General features: G+C 58.8%; 1 protein-coding gene across 5 annotated transcripts in view; it reads left to right on the plus strand.

Moving 5' to 3' along the window:
• Positions 1 to 16,423, plus strand: part of NOL4L (nucleolar protein 4 like) — a 129,042-nt gene that overhangs the window by 87,953 nt on the left and 24,666 nt on the right. For 3 of the 5 annotated variants that reach the window (XR_003427165.1, XM_027078606.1, XM_027078605.1), the window contains exon 5: positions 11,935 to 12,076. Coding sequence is in view for 4 of the 5 variants with exons in the window: in XM_027078606.1 (XP_026934407.1) it covers positions 11,935 to 12,076 (142 nt within the window). In the remaining variant the exon portion in view is untranslated. Of the gene's footprint in view, positions 1 to 3,389; positions 3,600 to 10,565; positions 11,385 to 11,934; positions 12,077 to 16,423 lie in introns of those variants that run through there. The other 2 variants (XM_027078607.1, XM_027078608.1) reach the window with 2 other exon arrangements.

The raw sequence follows: 16,423 nt of genomic DNA on the forward strand, positions 1-16,423 counted from the left end.
GTCCAACTAATGACAGTGAATCTTTTGAAGTGTCCGGGATACTTGTGTTATGGAGTCTCTCTTTCAGTATTTCTTGTCTGGTTGTTTCTTCATGATCAGATTCAGGTTAAGCATTTTGGAGGGGAGGACTTGACATGGGGAGAACATAACATAGGTAATGCTATGTTCTCTCACTGCATCCCTTCAGGAAGTAAGCACATCGTGTCAGGTGGTTCTACTTCGGGGTCTGCTGCATTTGATCACTTGATTGGGGGGTGTCTACCAGTCTCTCCATGGTGCAGGTACATGTGCCTTTTATCATTAATAAGTAATTTGTAGGGATAATTTTTTTTTTTTTTATGCTTTGAGATGCTTGAATAGCATCTGTTCTGGTCACACTAAGATCCTGTTATTCCGAATCACAACCTCTGGTTCCCATGGCCAGGTCCCTGCTCACGGAGCGCGCTCATTTCGTATGGGAATCCGCCTGGACGGGGTTGCTGTTTAAGAAGCTCCGCAGAGCAAATGCCCTGCTAATTTTGCCATTTACAAAGGCACCCACTGTTTGCAGAGCCTGGAGGGGACATGAAGGCAGTACCGCCCGCTTAAGCAGACTAGAGCAGCCCTTCTCTGTCATGGTCTCCCACCAGCTTGGGGCTGGAAGAAGAGACACATCACTGGGAGAATTAGTGGTCAAGAAACTAGGTTATGCCATTCCTTGTTGGGACCCATGCTGTGGCCACTTTAAGGAGATGCGCAAAGACACAGAGAGCAACCTACACAAGGTTACTCAAGGAGTGGCAGCTCCTGCAGGAATTAAGGAGCCGGGAGATTTCTGCAGGCTTCAGCACACATGAAAACTCACCTAATTCGCCGTGGTACTAAATAGCCAGGCTTCTCCAGGGCTCCCAACCGCTTCCTGTGTATCGAGTGAGGCTGGGGCTGTTTTATCTCAGGGATGGTAAATGAGTTCACATTTCATGCCTAGAGAAAATCACTGCTCTGCCCTCCTGGCGTACTAGCTCTTTCTCTTATTAGTCAGAGAAGAGGTGGCTTATCTGGGTTCAATTCCACCTTTGAACATCAGCTGGATCTGGCTTTATATTTCAAGCCCAGATGTCCACCACCGCTGTGAAATAGTGACTCAGGCCAGGAGAAGTCAGAGGTCTCTAGAAATGTGGTGGGAAGAGATGGGAAATCCTGGACCTGAATTATCTCATTTTCAGAGTGAGGAAGGACAGTTCCCATATTGGAAACACCCATATTTCCCTGTATGAACTGAAGATTCGTGGCCACTAATTAATTCTAAAAATCATTATTGGTGTGTGGTCGTTCAGACAATGAAGTTTCCAAACTGTCCCCCACCACAGAGGATGAGAAATAAAGATCTCATAGAGAAAAGTGGGAAGAGTGAATTGGTTTGAAAACACATTTGATTTTAGGGATAAAAGGTGCTAATGAGTAACATGCTTAGAGCCTCTTTTAAAAACAAAGTGTGACTTTTATATTGACAGTAAAATCTTTAGCGTGTGCAGAAGGAAGTCGGTGTGCTGTTAATCTGACGTGTTGTCATCTTTTTATTTTTCTAACGGGTGAATACTGAGCCCTGAACCTGCGGTGTTGTATTTCCAACTCGTACCTTTAGAGGGAGCCTTGTTTACCTCGGATTGTTCACAATGCAAAGCTTTCAGTGGAAGAAAGAAAAAGGCTTTTTACAGAAAAAAAGTTGGAGGGTTAAAGGCAGTCTGTTTCAAAATTGCAAACAATCGCGGTGGCTGTCTCGTTTTCTCTTCTTTGCTGGTTTCACTGTGAATGAATTGTAGCGTAAAGTCAGTAGAAATTGCCCCTCCTCTTTGGATGCGACCAGAGGAACCAGGTGGTGGGATCGTTATTGGTTTGTTTTGTTTTGTTTTTTGGCCATTTCCTCACAGAATTCCACGCGGGCAGCTCTCCATCCCCGTTAAAGCACAAGATTTTCTGAAGGCTGATCTGTTGGAGGGTGTGGATTTGGGGAGGGGAGAATCCGCCCTGACCAATCTTCTCTGTCGGGGGCTAATTCTGCTGTCGGGGTACGAGCGTGTTATGTTTCAGGCTGAGTCTGAGGCTGCTCAGAGGTCCAGGGTCCCCCACCACCGCGACGCCCGGTGCCGTCTTCTCCTGCACCCCAGGTGGATGAGGTCTGACTGCGCGGAGCACTGCGTCTCTGATCCGCGTGGGTCCTTCCCCTACTGCGATTCTGTGTCTGTGGACAGTGCGCGCCCGGGTCTGGGATGGAGCAGCATTTCTTGATGTTATCCTATGACTTTACAGCTGTATCTTGTGCGTCTTAAGGAGCCCGAACTGTGTGGTCTAGAGGAGCACAATGTCCGGCGGGAGGTGGGGCGGGGAGAGAGCCGGGAGCAGGCCGGCGGCGGGCGCTGGAGATGGCTGAAATGTTTGGGTCTGACAGGTGAGCGCAGCCGGACTCTTCGGCGCCCGCCAGTGGGAAGAAGGGGAGCAGGGGAGGGTGTAAACTAAGTGGTGGGAAAGAGACAAAGGAAGAGTGAAGAGGCGAGATGGTGCGGAATAGAGGAGGGGGAGGGGAGGGGGCAGCGAATGGGCAGCAAGCCGAGGAGCCCGAGCTTGAACTTGATCGAGAAAAGGGGGGGCCCAGAGTGGGGGGGGCGGCACAGAGCCGACCACGTGCCTGTCTTTCCCAGAGCTGGGTCTCGCTCTGACCGCCGGGGGGCCCAGCCCTCTGGCCCAGCAGCCCCGCCCAGCGAGGACCCAAGTCCCCGGGGAACCAGAAGACGCGCAGGGGTCGAGGGCTGTCCGAAGGCCCCAGGGTGCCGGGAGTTCCTAATAGTGCCCGAGTCACTTTCTTTGGGCCAAGTGTCTCCTCTTCTGGTCTGAACGCGGAGAGCCGACCGGGCGCCCCCCAACCCCCACCCCGGACTCGAAGACTGAGTCCTCCGCGAGCAAGGGGCGGGCACAGACCCCACCGCCTTCTTTCCCGGGCTCAGACCCCGGCAAGAATCTTCCTCCAAGCGCTTCCCCCTTAAGAGAGCTCTCCCCACAGAGAGCGCGGCGGCGCGTCCAGCGCGCCCTCATCCCTCCCCCCGTACCTGGCCCAGCACCCGCTCCTTCCTCCTCCTCTCCCCACCCCCCGCCTCTCCCTCCTTTCTCCTCTCTCTGGGTGCCTCCTTTTCCTCTCTCCCCCTCCCCCAGTGCCCACTCCTCCCGCCCGCCCGCCCCTCCACCTCCTCCTCCTGCTGCCCCTCCTACTCTCCCAGCGTGCGCCCTCCCAGTGCTCCCCTCCCCCCGGCTCCCGCCCCGTGCCGGGTCCCGCCCCCCTCCCCCGCCTCCCCTTGCCCGGTGCCCCCCTCCCCCTTCCTCCCTCCCGGCCGCGGCGCCGCCGCCGCTGCCGCCGCCGCCGCCGCCGCCGCCGCTCGCCTGGGCCCTCCCCCTGGCCACCCCCGCCCCCGGGCCGGGCAGTGACGCGCCGCGGCGGTGCCAGTCCCTCTCCCCGGGCGGCCGCGGCGGCAGCAGCAGCAGCAGCTGGAGCTGTAGGGCTGTCACCGCCGCCCGCCCCGCTCACTCGCCGAGCCCGACCGTCTGTCTCCGCCTCGCCTCCCGCCCAGGTACGGAGTCCGGCCCGGATCCCCGCGATCGGGCCGTTTCCGGGCCCCCGGCCGCCGCCCCCCTTCTCTTGCTGCTGCCGCCGGCCGTTGAGCTGCGGTTAGGGGGGCGGGAAGCTGGGGGAGTTCCGGGGAGGGGGACGCGGGGGAGCTTCCTGCACCGGGGCTGAGGAGGGGGGCGCGCGGAAGCGGCTGCGCCCTAGGCGGAGTGGGCTGGGGCGGGGGGCGGGTGAGTGTGACCGAATGGGGTGGGGGCCGTGAAGCCTGCACTCTGGGGGCCGCGGGCTGCTCGAGAGGTGTGCCCGGCCCCGAGTGCCGGGGGCCGCCGGGCGCACCCCACTCCCGGGCCGTGCGCGCCGCCGGTCCTGGGGGGCGGTGATTGTGTGCGCCGCGCCGCGGTATTGTGCTGCGGCCACACGGTTTGCAGCGGGCTCGGCACCGCGTCCCGGTGAGGAAGGCGTTCGCCGGCGGCGGGGTGGGGGTCAGGCTCGGGTTGCCGCCACCGCGGCTGTAGCGAGAAGGGAAGTGGACTGTTTGGAGATGTGAGGACGGGAAGCGTAGAGTGGCAGGGAGGGGCTCCCTGCCTCGGCGCGGGGAGTTGAGACGAGGTTTGCAGAGTTGAGCCCACTTCGGCAGGCCCCCGCCCCTCCCCGGAGCGGACCTGATGCCCCTGGCAAGTGTTCGATCGGAGCGGAAGCTGGAGGCGTCGGCGACCCCTGTCGCAGGGGCATTCCTTACTGACGGGGGCACATGGGGCGGGGGCAGCTGGCCAGAGTGAGGGCGCGCGCCCGGGTTAAGTTGGATTTACACCTCCGTCCGCCGCTCTCCGCTTCTCCAAGGCTGGACACTTTTTCCGGCGGCGGGGTGGGGGAGTGCCATTCGCGTTCTTATTCCAGCAGCTCAGGTTCAGAAGTGACCCCCCTCCCCACCCCCCAATCCCACCTGGAGCTGCGTTTGCCCGAGTCCGGTCGTCCCTAGCGGGCCGCGCTTCCTGGGGGAAGTTCTCACTAAGCCTCGCTAATTAGCATTATTCCTGGAGAAAGGTTAAGGTTAGAGCGTCCTTTTCCTTATCGGGAGGCCCACCCCCCTCCTCCCCATTCCCTTCTTCCTCCCCCCTCCCCAAGAGCACAAAAGCACAAAAAGAAAGTGTGAAGAGGCACTGATCAATGGAGAAACCACAAACCTATTAATTCAAATGGAACCGTTTTTCCCTCTAAAACATTGATTTTTCTTTCTGTCTGCTCTGAGGGGAGATTAATAACCTCCTGATTTCACCTGAAATGGTGTTTGGACTCTGTGATTTCCTCCTCTTTCTGAGAAGGATTGTGGCTTGAAATAGATCCTCCCTTGAGATAAAGCCCTACTTATCCCAGAATCAGCTGGAAACCCCAGCCTGGGCCCCTGTCCTACGAGGTGGGGGGCATGGGGAGAGGGCTGTGGGGCTCTCACAGCTCCTCAGGAGAGAGTCCTGACCAGGGGCCCTTTCTTGCCTTGCCCCCTGCTTCTGGATTTCAGGTCATTCTGGGAGAAAGACCCATTTAGGGCCCAGGCCCCAGTGGTAGTTTAGCCCCCAGATAGTAAATTACCCCTATATTGGAAAACCATTAGGGCCTCAGTGTGTCCGTGAATGAATAATACCAAGCTTAATTTAACCCCATCTCAAGGTGGGCTTGTCCTGGAGAGTCAGGGTTTGAGACAGCACCTCCTCCCACACCCTTGCACCATGGCTGGGTGCCAAGACCCCATTCAGCACCTTCCTGAGGAACAGCGGGAACAGAGCACCCAGGGCCTTCCTCCCAGCTAGAAAGGCCGATTTGGGGAAGCTTTTGTGGCCTCCGTCACCCTGGGGCCATGTGGAGCTGAACTGCCCCTGAGTTGCTCAAGAACTTTTTTGACTTGTCTGGGCCCTTTTCTTGGAAGGAAACTCCTGCAGGGGATTAGTGCAGAGTGATTTCTCTCCAGCCCTCTTTTTGGCTGGAAGAACCCTGTCTACTGAAGCTCATCTCTCCAGCCTCCCTTTTAAAGAGACCCCTGTTCAAGGCAGGGCCTGGGGTATCAGTGAGGCCCTCGTGGTGAGGAGTGCTGGGAAGACAGCCAGTTGCCTTTGCTTGGGAAACAAAAGCCCATTTTACACTCAATACACTAGTAGGAAGGTGTTGAAAATGCTCACCCCAGCATCCAGGCACCCATGACAGCAAAGACAACAGAGCGTCCCTGTGTAGATGCGAACATGTTTCTGACGGACGCTGTGTGCACGTGTGTGTGTGTGTGTGTGTGTGTGTGTGCATGTGCATGTGTGTGTGGGGGGGCTACCTAGAATGTGCTAGGTGATCAGCTGTATCAGCCCTCCCCACTTCCCATTTCCCAGATGAGCCTGTATGCTTGTACGACTAGGAAGCAGAGGAGGTACGCTGGCAGGGAGGAGTGGAATTGTGCGGGAGTGTCCCCGGGAGGCTGGCCTCCTCCCCTGGTGGCCAGGTGGGCTTGGGAAGGAGCATGAGCTGCAGCCTTGGGGCCCCGCAGCTCCCAGGAGCTGTGGCTCCGACCACCCTACGATTTCATTTGTGCTGTTCCTTCCCAACAGGGATTTGAACCCTTGTTGCCTTGGATCCTGGAGGGTTTTCGTCTTCCATTAATAAGCCATCTGATGAACTGAAGTGGTTAAGTTGGGGTCAAATGCGGTTCAGTACCTCCTTGGCATGCTCAGAAGGCTGTGTGTGTAATGCTCGCTGACATGGAGACAAGGGGGGGAATTACCTCGCACTGAAGAATTTCCAGGGCCTGGAAGGGGCCTGCAGGTGTTCCTGAAGGAGGTGCTCACTTTCTCCGTCTTGGTGCCCGCCTGCTTGGGTTAGGGCCAGTGCAAGGGCAACTGCCTTGAGCCTGGTGGTCTTTCTGGCAGGAGCTTCAGCTTCTCGTCAAAAAGACCCCAAGGGCTGGACAGAGAGGGGCTCTGTTTCCTGCCTGGCCCATGCCTGCCTTCCGCCCCTCCTCTGAAACACACACCCAAGAAGGCTCCTGGTCAGGGCCTAAGGCTCACAACTGCACGAAATTCACAGCAAATCCTCCTCCTTTTCTCTCTCAAAGCAAGTGGCAGAGATAGAGTTACAGCTCTGAGGAAAGGCCTGGAAAATGTTGTGGAGGCAAAGCCCAGGATCCCTGTCCTGGAGGATGCAAATGGCTCAACTTCAGAGGCACCAGGAACCCAGTTCCCGAGAAAGTGACCCCAGTTGTAAAATAATCAGGTTACTGATAGCACCTGCCCCTGGTTACGTGCCATGGATACAGGCGCGTTTCCACCATTTCCCCTCTGGTCTCCCATTTTCTCCTCCTCCTGGGCTGAGCCGTGCTTGGTACTATTGCTTGCAGAGGAGGAAGGGCCTCCGAACCTGGGTGGAGAGAAACTGAACCTGCCCGTGAATTTTGGACCACAGATAAGAGCAGGGAGGGTTTGGTCGGCTCCTCTCCTTCTGCCCAGAGTCAGGGCTGCCAGATTGGGGTGTGTCCCAGGGGCTGTCTGGGTGCTGTCTGCCTGCCGCCTCTCCCTGCCCCAACTCTTGTGTTCCCTTTTCAGAAGAACATTTGACCTGATCGCCCTGTGACCCGCAAGTGGCTCAGGTCCTTTGGTGCCTAATAAATGATGGACTTTTGTCAACAGGTGGGCAAAGCTGCAGGCTTCAGGGTGTCCGAAGGTAAGGTGAGAGGAGCCGGGGGTACTAGCTGGCCAGTCATGTGGGGTCTAGGGAGAGGGGACCTGGAAGTAATGGATTGTACACACTCTTATTTTCTAATGTAAGTTTCATTGAAGTTTGTATAAGAAAGAGAAATTAGTAGGCTGAGTTCCCTTGAGATTCCAGAGGGAAAAACAAGCAGTGCCCGACTTATGACCTCTGGGCCTGGCCCTTCATAGCCTGCGCTGGCATCTCCCGCAGGTCCCTCAGGCCCGGCTGTGCCCCCCTCTGCTCATCGTTGATGGGCTCTGAACTGTGTACTGGTAATTGCCTGTGTAATTGGGCTGCTCTGAAGCCTGGGCTCAGTGTGAGTCGGTGAGGTTACAGTCTGCCCTCTGCAGCTGGGAGCTCTGCTGTAGCAGGTGGGTGGCAGGGGGGCTTGGGAAACCTTCTGTGCCAGGTCAGCCCTGGAAGTGAGGGTGTGGGAGCTAATTTTGATTGGAACTTAAGAGTTTGGCAGGTTTTTAAAGTTAGGTTTAATAAGTTTGATTTCTCACTTAAAACATTGCTGTATCAGTGGTGTCAGAAGCTTAGCTAGAACCATCACCCACAAAACGGGGATTCGTGTGGCAGAACCCTGGGGGTTGTAGGAACACTCGCTGGGGAGAGCTTGATGGCCGGTAGATAACTGGAGAGGGGGTTCCCCAGCCCCCTTCTCTCTCTGCGCTTACAAGTGGGTCAGAAGTTTTCTCTGTTCTTCCCTAAATAACAAGGCCCTGGAGGAAAGGAGCCCTGCCACAGTCTTGGTGCCCCTAACATAACACCAGCACATAGTAGATGCTCAGTAAGTGCGTGTCGACTCATTGACGAGAGTGAGCTGGGTGTGGGTATGGGTGTAAATACAGCTTCGTCTCCCACGGAGTTTCCTTTGGGTCTCGTCCTGAGACACTTTGTTGTTAAGGAATCTGATTCTTCCGATTGAAGGGAGGAAGTGTGGTGAGGGGGCCCCTCGGTGTGGGGGACTGTCATGTGGGCTCTGGGCACAGACAGCCTGGGTTAAGATCCCAGCTCTGCCACTAGCTACGGTGCCCTTGGGCAGCTGAGGCAGGTCTCCAAGGGGCGGGCGCCAGATCTGGAGATAGGCCTTACACGGGTGCCTGCTTTCTCTGCGGGGCTGTTGCGAGGAAATCTCATAACACCCCTGCCGCAGAGCCCTTCATGCGTGGGCACTGGGTGCTCTTCATCATCGGGCGATTGCAACTCAATGTAAAATTTAGCCCACCTGTGCCCCGTTGGACCTGTCAGGGCAGGGAAAGTGGAGGGGGGCCATTTTGGTGGATAGTTAAGTGATCTGAGCCAGAGAAACCTGAGGCTCTGCATGGGGGCGCCTGGCAGCTGCAGGGGGGATGCGGCACGGCAGCCAGGGTCCAGGTTTCATATGGTCTCCATTCAGGAGCTGTGTTCAGTGGGTCCACGTCCCTGATTGTCAAACTGTTGCCACGTCCTCATTAAACACCGGTATCATGCCAGGCAATTCAGCCAATTTGACTGGTCTCGCTGGCCTTGTCCAGAGAGCGTAGAGCCTGGTCCCCGCTCTTGGGAGGACTTAAGGTTTTCTTGGGGAAAGAGAGGGTGGAGAGCCACTGTGCCGCCTGCTGCAGCTGAGTTCTGTGCCTGCCTAAGTGCCAGGGCTGATGGTACCGGCAGGCAGAGGGTGTAAGGAGAGGAACGATGGAGACTGAGCTGGAGTTGATGGAGCCAGGGGGACGGACGTGCGTTTGTGGAGTTTGGGTTGTGGGGCACCGAGGCAGTGCGGGCGTTCCAGGTGAGGGGCAGGAAGGAGGGTGCATCTGGGCCTTCGGGACCGCCCACCTGTGGCTCTGCCACTTGTTAGCTCGTGACCTTGGGCAGGTGCCTTCACCCCCTGGAGCCTCAGCCTCCTCATCTGTAGAATGGGGCTGATAACTGCACCTACCCAGCGGGCCTGTGGCGCACTTGGCACCTGATAAACATTGGCTTCTGTTGTTTCTGGTTTTTGTTTTTTTTGTTTTTTTGCGGTACGCGGGCCTCTCACCGCTGTGGCTTCTCCTGTTGCGGAGCACAGGCTCCGGACGCTCTGGCCCAGCGGCCATGGCTCACGGGCCCAGCCGCTCCGCGGCACGTGGGATCTTCCCGGACCGCGGCATGAACCCGTGTCCCCTGCATCGACAGGCGGATGCTCAACCACTGCGCCACCAGGGAAGCCCTGTTGTTACTGTTTTAAATGCTTGCCAGGTGGGGTAGAATGTGGGAGCCTTCAGCGCTGCAGCCAGCAGCTCGGACTTTTTCTTGCTCCTCAGTGAGAACCTGTGTGTTTAGCGGAACACTCCTTCTCTGAGCTGAAGATGGCTGCCCAAGCTGACGTGCCCCGCATGGCTCCGCTGCCCACCGCTCACCCATCCCCCGGCCACTGTGGCCTCCGGGCTGCTTGCTGGAAGCCACCAGCACATGCTGGTGCGTGGTGCACTCCCCCCGTGGACCACCCCCTCTCCAGCAACCTCCCTCACTTCTGCAGGCCTCTGCTCTGATTGTCCCCTGACCAGTGAGGCTCCTCTTGGCCACCCTGGCAAACACAGTCCTGCAGGTCCCTCTCCCTCGTCTTCTACTTTATTCTGCTTTATTTTGTAGCCCTCGTCGCCCCTGATATTATGAGTTTTTCTGCTGATTGTCCATCGCCCCCACTGGGCAGTGAGCACTGGGAAGGCCAGGAGTTGTCCACAGCTGAATTTTCCAGCACCTAGAAAGGTGTTGGGCACATAGTAGGTGTTCAGTAAATACTTGTTGAGTAAACGGACGGAGCGTTTTGAATAGATGTTACTCCCAGATGTGAACAGAACACTTGGTCCTTTAAACCATGAGTGTTTCAACAATACCCAAGAGCCAGGAGAGGGCCTTCCTGCTTCAGCAGGGACTTCAGGTCATACCCTGAGCACAGTGACCCCTGGGCAGCCAGGAAGGAGCCAGGGCCCCAAGCGAGGATGGCCCAGTTCCTGGCTCCCAGAACCTGTATGACCCTACCCCTCCAAGGGTCCTTCTCCCCACCTGCCCGCCACCCCTCGCTCTGGGTCCTGTCCTGTTAGCGTAGGGAGAGTCGTGTTGCCCTTTGTGCAGAGAGAACCTTTTGAACGTGTGTCTCTCCCTCCTCCCTCCGGGTGTGAGAACACAGTCTGAGTGAGTGTGTGAGTGAGCGTCCTTGTGTATGAGGAGCAGGGCGGCCCGTGGGAGGGAAGCAGGGTGCGTGCGTGTGTGGGGAGAGGGCATGAGAGCACATGTGGTCCCCGTCCCCTGAGGCTCTGGGCGTGCTGCGTGGGGACCCCTGAGCTGGGCGGAGCTGGCGTTCTGGCCGGGCTTGAGTCCTCCTGATTCAGCCGCAGAGGGTGCACACTCGTGCTGCACAGAAGCTATAAATTCCAGGAAACTCCCTGCCAGCCGGGCTGGTGGGGGAGGGAGTGGGGATAATCCAGGCTGGTTCCCCAGCACTTGGAGAGCAGATGTGTCTGCCTCGGACAGCAGCAGAAGAAAGTTCAAACTGAAGTGTGTTTGCTCGCTGTAAAAGAGACCTCTGTGAGGGGCCCCTGGAGGGAGGCCTTTGGGGGGTAGTGCTCTGCCAGAGGTCCTTACTGGGGGCCCACAGAGGCCACTGTATCTTGCTGGGGAAGGGGAAGGGGCAAAGCCAGAGCTCCAGGGTGTGGGAGCCGCTGGGTCATCTTTCTTGCGTTTTGCAGCCAGCTCCCAAACACAGTTGCTTGCTGCCCCTGAAAGAGGCTGGGCCAGGAGGAGGTGGGGTCCCTTCCCACTGGAGGGCTGGGTTGAAGGGGCCCCGCCCCGGGGGTTCCCGGATGACTGGCCAAGGGCTCACTGAAGCCAGCGAGGGGAGAGGAGGCAGGCGTGGTCCTCTCCAGCAGGCCCTCCGGCTGTTTGGAAGGCCCTGGCGCCCCCCCAGGCCCTTGAGCCGAACCCCCTTTGCGGTCTGATCCGAACCCTCGCCTGCCCCACCCCCTTCCTTCTCTATACTTCTGGGGCTGGCCTTTTCAGCTCTGGAAGCCGCCCAAGAGCATATCTTTGAAGCACAGCAAAGGTTAGGAAGGAGGAAGACAGAAATGTCCTCTGGGCTGGGGGAGTGGGAGAAAGGAATTCCATGCATGCTCCACGGGAGTCGGGAAGCAGGCGTGGTGGGCGCGATCAGCCTGGCCTCGGTGGTGCCCGGCGTGTCCCGCTGCCCACTTCTGCTCGCCTGGCCCTGCGTGGAGTGAGCCCCCGTCGCCGGGCTGTGGGCAGGGAGTGGGGAGCAGTGGCCCTTGTTTACAGCGGTTGCTTCAGCCTTGGCTCACAGGGGTAAGAGCCAGGCCCTGCGATCCGCCCCTACAGGATGCGAAACCTCGTAATTGTCTTCAATTACAGACAGCGCCGGCCCTCAGCCCCGGCTTCCGACAGGAACCAGAGCCCGAGCCACTTCCATGGGAGGGTAGGGGGAGCAACCCAGCCCCCACTGCAAGGTTTGGGGGCGCCCTACGGCCTTTGGGGGCACCTCCAAACGCCCACGGGCCTTGGGGTTCACCTAGAATGCTGCCGAGGGGCTGCAGAGAGCCCGTCCCTGTTGAACGCCCACCTTCTTTGTCCCTGATCAGGATGAAACTTCTGTGAGCAGTGAAGATTTTGATATGAACGACTCCACATGGATGTCAGCTGACCCACACCTGGCCTCCAGCCTGAGTCCCAGCCAGGAGGAGAGGATGCGGAGCCCGCAGAACCTCCACAGCCAAGAGGACGGTGAGTGTCCCTTTGTGGCTGGTGGGGGAGGGGCTGTGTCCCCGCCTGCAGGGTCCTAGGAATCCCTGGGGGGGGGGTAGGGGAGCAGGGGTAGAATCTGGGCTGGAGCCTCTGGGGGCGGCTGGGCCCAGGCTGACAGCTGCCCCCAGCGTTCTCAGCGTCTCCACAGGCCCCACTGCCCCAGCCCCTAGTTCCGGGGAGAACAGTTGTTCCTCCCAAAGGTGAAGGGCTCAGAGCTCTTCGGGGATAGGCAGCCTGATGGTGTCCTCCCTGTTTGCTCTGATGCTCACGGGCTGGTGGGATATGGATTTTGAAGTTATCACGGTTCAGGTCTGGGAAGGTTAACAGTGTGCCTGACCCGGAACAGTCCAGCTGCCCAGTAACGAAAACAAGAGCTGGGCTTCTGTGGCCTGGATGTGAGGCTACAGGACCAGGGTCCCTTCCCTTCCCCTGGTCAGCGAGCAGGCAGTGCGCTTGTCCACGTGTGTGCCCAGGCCCTTGGGATGAGAGGTGGTCTGGTGAGGAGCTGTCACCCGCCAGGGCCTGCCAGCCAGCCTTCTCTTGCCTCTCTTGGAACACAGGCTCCTCTCTTGGGGTAGGAGCGCTGGGGTCAGAGTCAGACCCCAGAGGTCCACTCTGGTGCTCCCACGCTGAGCCCCAGGGCTGGGCTCTGGGACTCCGGTGCCTGCCTCAGTTAGATGCATTTGTGGGCGTGGGGTGGCACCTGTAGTCACAGCGTCCCGGGCGGGCCGGGGTCTGCTCTCCCAGAGGAGGTGCTTGGGGGTGGGGGATGAGCTGGAGAGAACTGGGGTGTAGAGCTGCAATTAGGAGGGGTCGAAGGTCGGGGCCTGGAATGTGGGCGGGAGGTGCAGGGTTAAAAAGGGGTGTAATGTTAACTCTGTGAAACGGGTTAGCCTTAAAGAGTAAATAAGGGGTAGAAGCCTTGCAGTTTGGGTCAAAGTTCGTCTCCATGGCGGAACCCGCGTGCCTGCCTCCCCACAGCCCTCCCAGGCCTGAATCCGGCTTTGTCTGGGAGGAGACCCAGCCCGGAGGCCGCTGGGGGTGGCTGCGCCTGGGGCTGGGGAGCCCAGGGTGTGGTTCTATGAGGAGTGGGGTTCGAGGCTGCTGGGAAAGAAAAGGCTTTTGTCCCTTGACGCTGCATGAGGTCAGCAGGACCCCCTTGTGCTGCGAGCCTCCCAGACCGATTCCGCCTTCCAGCTCCAGCGTTCCCGCGGGTGGGGAACGGGGCAGGGGCAGCGCATGCTGTCGGGGGGCTCTGGGGCCCGGACGTGCCCAGCAGCTGACCTCCCGCCTCATCTGAGCTGATTGAGGGCCACAGCCAAAGGCCACACCGAGGGCCACACCAGCAAAGCTCAGCCCAAGGCTGTCGGTTACACCTTCCCAGGAAGGATCCAGAGCATTTATTTTTAAAAACCCCAGAGTAGTAGGGCTGAATGGGGGCCCTAGTCCCCCAACTCATTCTCAGAAAACTCGTGTTATTGTTGCTTACAACCACCCTTCGGCGGGGGGCGGGGTGGGGGGTGTCTCAGCTCTGTCAGAGACGCTCTCCAGGGAGATGTGGTGATTTGGGGGGGCCTCCAGGATCAGGTAGCAGAAGGGAGTGTTTCTGTGGGGTTTACAGGGCTTCCTCAGCCACGGAGGCTAATGGGGTCAGTGTGTCCCGCAGCCCGTCCTGCAGGAGCCAGGTGGCGGCGCCAACCCGGGTGTGTGTCGTCACACGTGTCCCCCACCCCTCCGGCCGCCCAGGTCCCTCCTGACTGGGTGCTGGGGCCGGGGCAGGCTGGCCCGCTGACAGGACGAGGGTGTTTATGAGGGCAGGCAGCCAGAGCTGGAGACAGGGAGGATGGTGTTGACCACGATACCATCGATTTAATTATTTCATCAGAGGCTGTGTCTGGAGGCTGTGGGTTGATGTGCTGGCCAGAGGCCGACCCAGACCCAGTGCAGGGGGTCGCAGGCTTTGAGAGACCGGCTGGCTTGGTCTCTGCTGCCCTTCTGGTCCTAGATCTGGTGGTGACTCCCGTGTCTGTCCAGACCAGTGGGCTCCCAAAGCTGGGCGCAGACCCGGCCTGGAGTCCTTGGCCAGCCCTCCAGCCCTCCCCCTGAAGGTGCCTGCAGTGTAGACGTGAGCTGAGATCCCGCTCCCATCAGTGAATCGGTGGGAGACCGTTGGGGGCTTCAGGGTGTTCTCATGTCCCCTGTTGTTAAAGAAGGACTGGGCAGGGACAGGCCAGGCAGGGGCTCTGTGTGCGTCCAGGCACAGCCCTCCATGGTCTCCACTCCCTGCTTCCGTGCCTTCATCCAGAAGCTTCCCCAACGCCACCGACCCCCAGGACGGCTTGGCGCTCGGTCTCTGGCCCTCGGTCCTGCCTCGGGGGTCCTCAGTCTGAGGCCCCCACTGTGAGCTCCACAAGGGGCAGACCACGTGGATCTCGCCCTCTGCTCTGTCCCCGGTGACTCTGCACGCCTGGCACGTCATAGGGGCCTGCTGAATGTTTGTTGCCCGAATGAATAAAGGAGCGAACATTTATTGAGGCCTACCCCCGAGCACGCCCTCCAGAGGGGATCGAGGTCTGCCCCCGCCAAGGCGGCTTCTTTGTTCCCGAGGATACCCCCCAGTCTGAGCACCTGGGTCTTTTCCTTTAGCCAGAAAGTGTGGGGACTCCCAAGGCCATGCCAGGGAGCAGCAGCCCACCCCTGCTGCTCAGGGATACAGCCAGAGCATTTCAAGAAACCAGGCAGTTTGCACAGATTCACACCTGTTGGTGGATGTGAATCGGGGGCCCTCCTCTTCCTCCAGCACCTCCTCCTCCCTCCCCTTTTTCAAATTTTAGCAAAGGCAGATAAGGGCTGGGCCTTGGCAGGGCAGGTCCCGTGGCTGAGACCAGGAATGAATCAGGCCCGTTCTCACTCCTGGGAGCTTGTCTGAGGTTCAGCAGCTGTGGGAGTGTGCTCGCCACGAACACAAACGCGGCGGCTGTGCTTTTGTCCCCGAGGCTGCCACTGCCTGCGATGCCTCGCTTCAGGTCTCTTTCACGGCCCCGTTCCTGGCTTCTTGAAATCACGGCATCGGCTGCTTTGGCCGGGGAGCCCCGTGGTGCTTCTTCACTGGCGGCTGGAGCTGCTGTGGGTGAGCACAGGGCTCTTGTCCCGTCTCAGGGGAGGGAACTGTTGATCAGTGAGAGAACTTGGGTGATCTGGCCAGAGTCGGGAGGGGTTGCCAAGGCTGCTGCCCTCCTCTGTCCTCTTTGGCAGGCGTCGAGGTCGTGTGTGAGGTTCCTCGGAAGATGGGCACGGGAGCCTGGGAACCAGAGGAGGCTGTCCCCCCAAACTCAGAGCACTACCTTCTCTGAGTCATGATCCAGGGCTGAGTGATCCAGGCTGTTCCCACCACTGCCTGCAGTCCATGTACAGCCAGGTCCCCTCCAGACCCTCCACTAAGCCCCAGCTGAGGCTTTGGGCTTTCTTTTGAGTCCACACAGAGCCCTGGTCTCATCACAGGTGCCTGGAAAAACACCCAGGAGCTGCATTTAGGGAGTGGAGAGGAGGACAGTTGGAAGAAGCCAACTGTTGCGACTCCGTCCAGAGACACGGTGGTCTGGCATTGACTTAGGACCAAACGGCACATCCCTCTGTAGTTATGCCCCGTCCGTGGGATTATCTGTTCGATTACCGTCTCTTCCCCAGTGACCGACTGAGCACCCTGAGAGCCAGTTCCCTGGTGCCCAGCATAGCACCTGGCACAGAGCAAGTGAGGGGGAGTGTCTGTTAAATGAGTAAGCGAAAGAGGGCCCAGGCCAGGCAGGTGAGCCAGCAGGCTGCTGGATGTCAGATGCATGGCCAGGCCAGGGCCCTCTCCTTCCATTTCCCCTTGATGTGCTTCACCAGGCCTCTTGCTCTGCCTCTTCCTGAGCGGAAAATGTGAGGCCTGGCCTCCAGAAGGGATGCGGGGGGTGGGGAGTGGACATTACTCACCTTCCGGGCAGACAGGAAGTCACCGCCAGGGCAGAACCGGGGGTCCTGCTTCTGTCTTCCTGCAGGGCCGTTGGGGTTTGCTGGGCAGGAGCTGTGGGGCATCTGGGGGGCCTCTTGTTTGTGCCTCTCAGATGGGAGGCTCCTCCATCCTTGGGCCTCTGGGACCCACTGGACCTCGGAGCTTTCCTCCCTCCAGGGACATGGTGCCGGCGCTTTCTGCCTGCAGACTGGACGTCTGGGGTCTCTCCTCCAGTGGCCATCACCACGTCTTGAGGCTGGACCAAGGCGCTGAGGGTCCTGGCTTAAGCCTTTGGTTCTTTCAGGGCTCTCCACCAGTCTTGTCACATGAAT

This window comes from Aethalodelphis obliquidens, unplaced genomic scaffold (assembly GCF_003676395.1).
Source record: "Aethalodelphis obliquidens isolate GAN/ISIS:26980383/991018 unplaced genomic scaffold, ASM367639v1 scaffold42, whole genome shotgun sequence".
In the NCBI taxonomy this organism is placed as follows: Eukaryota; Metazoa; Chordata; class Mammalia; order Artiodactyla; family Delphinidae; genus Aethalodelphis; species Aethalodelphis obliquidens.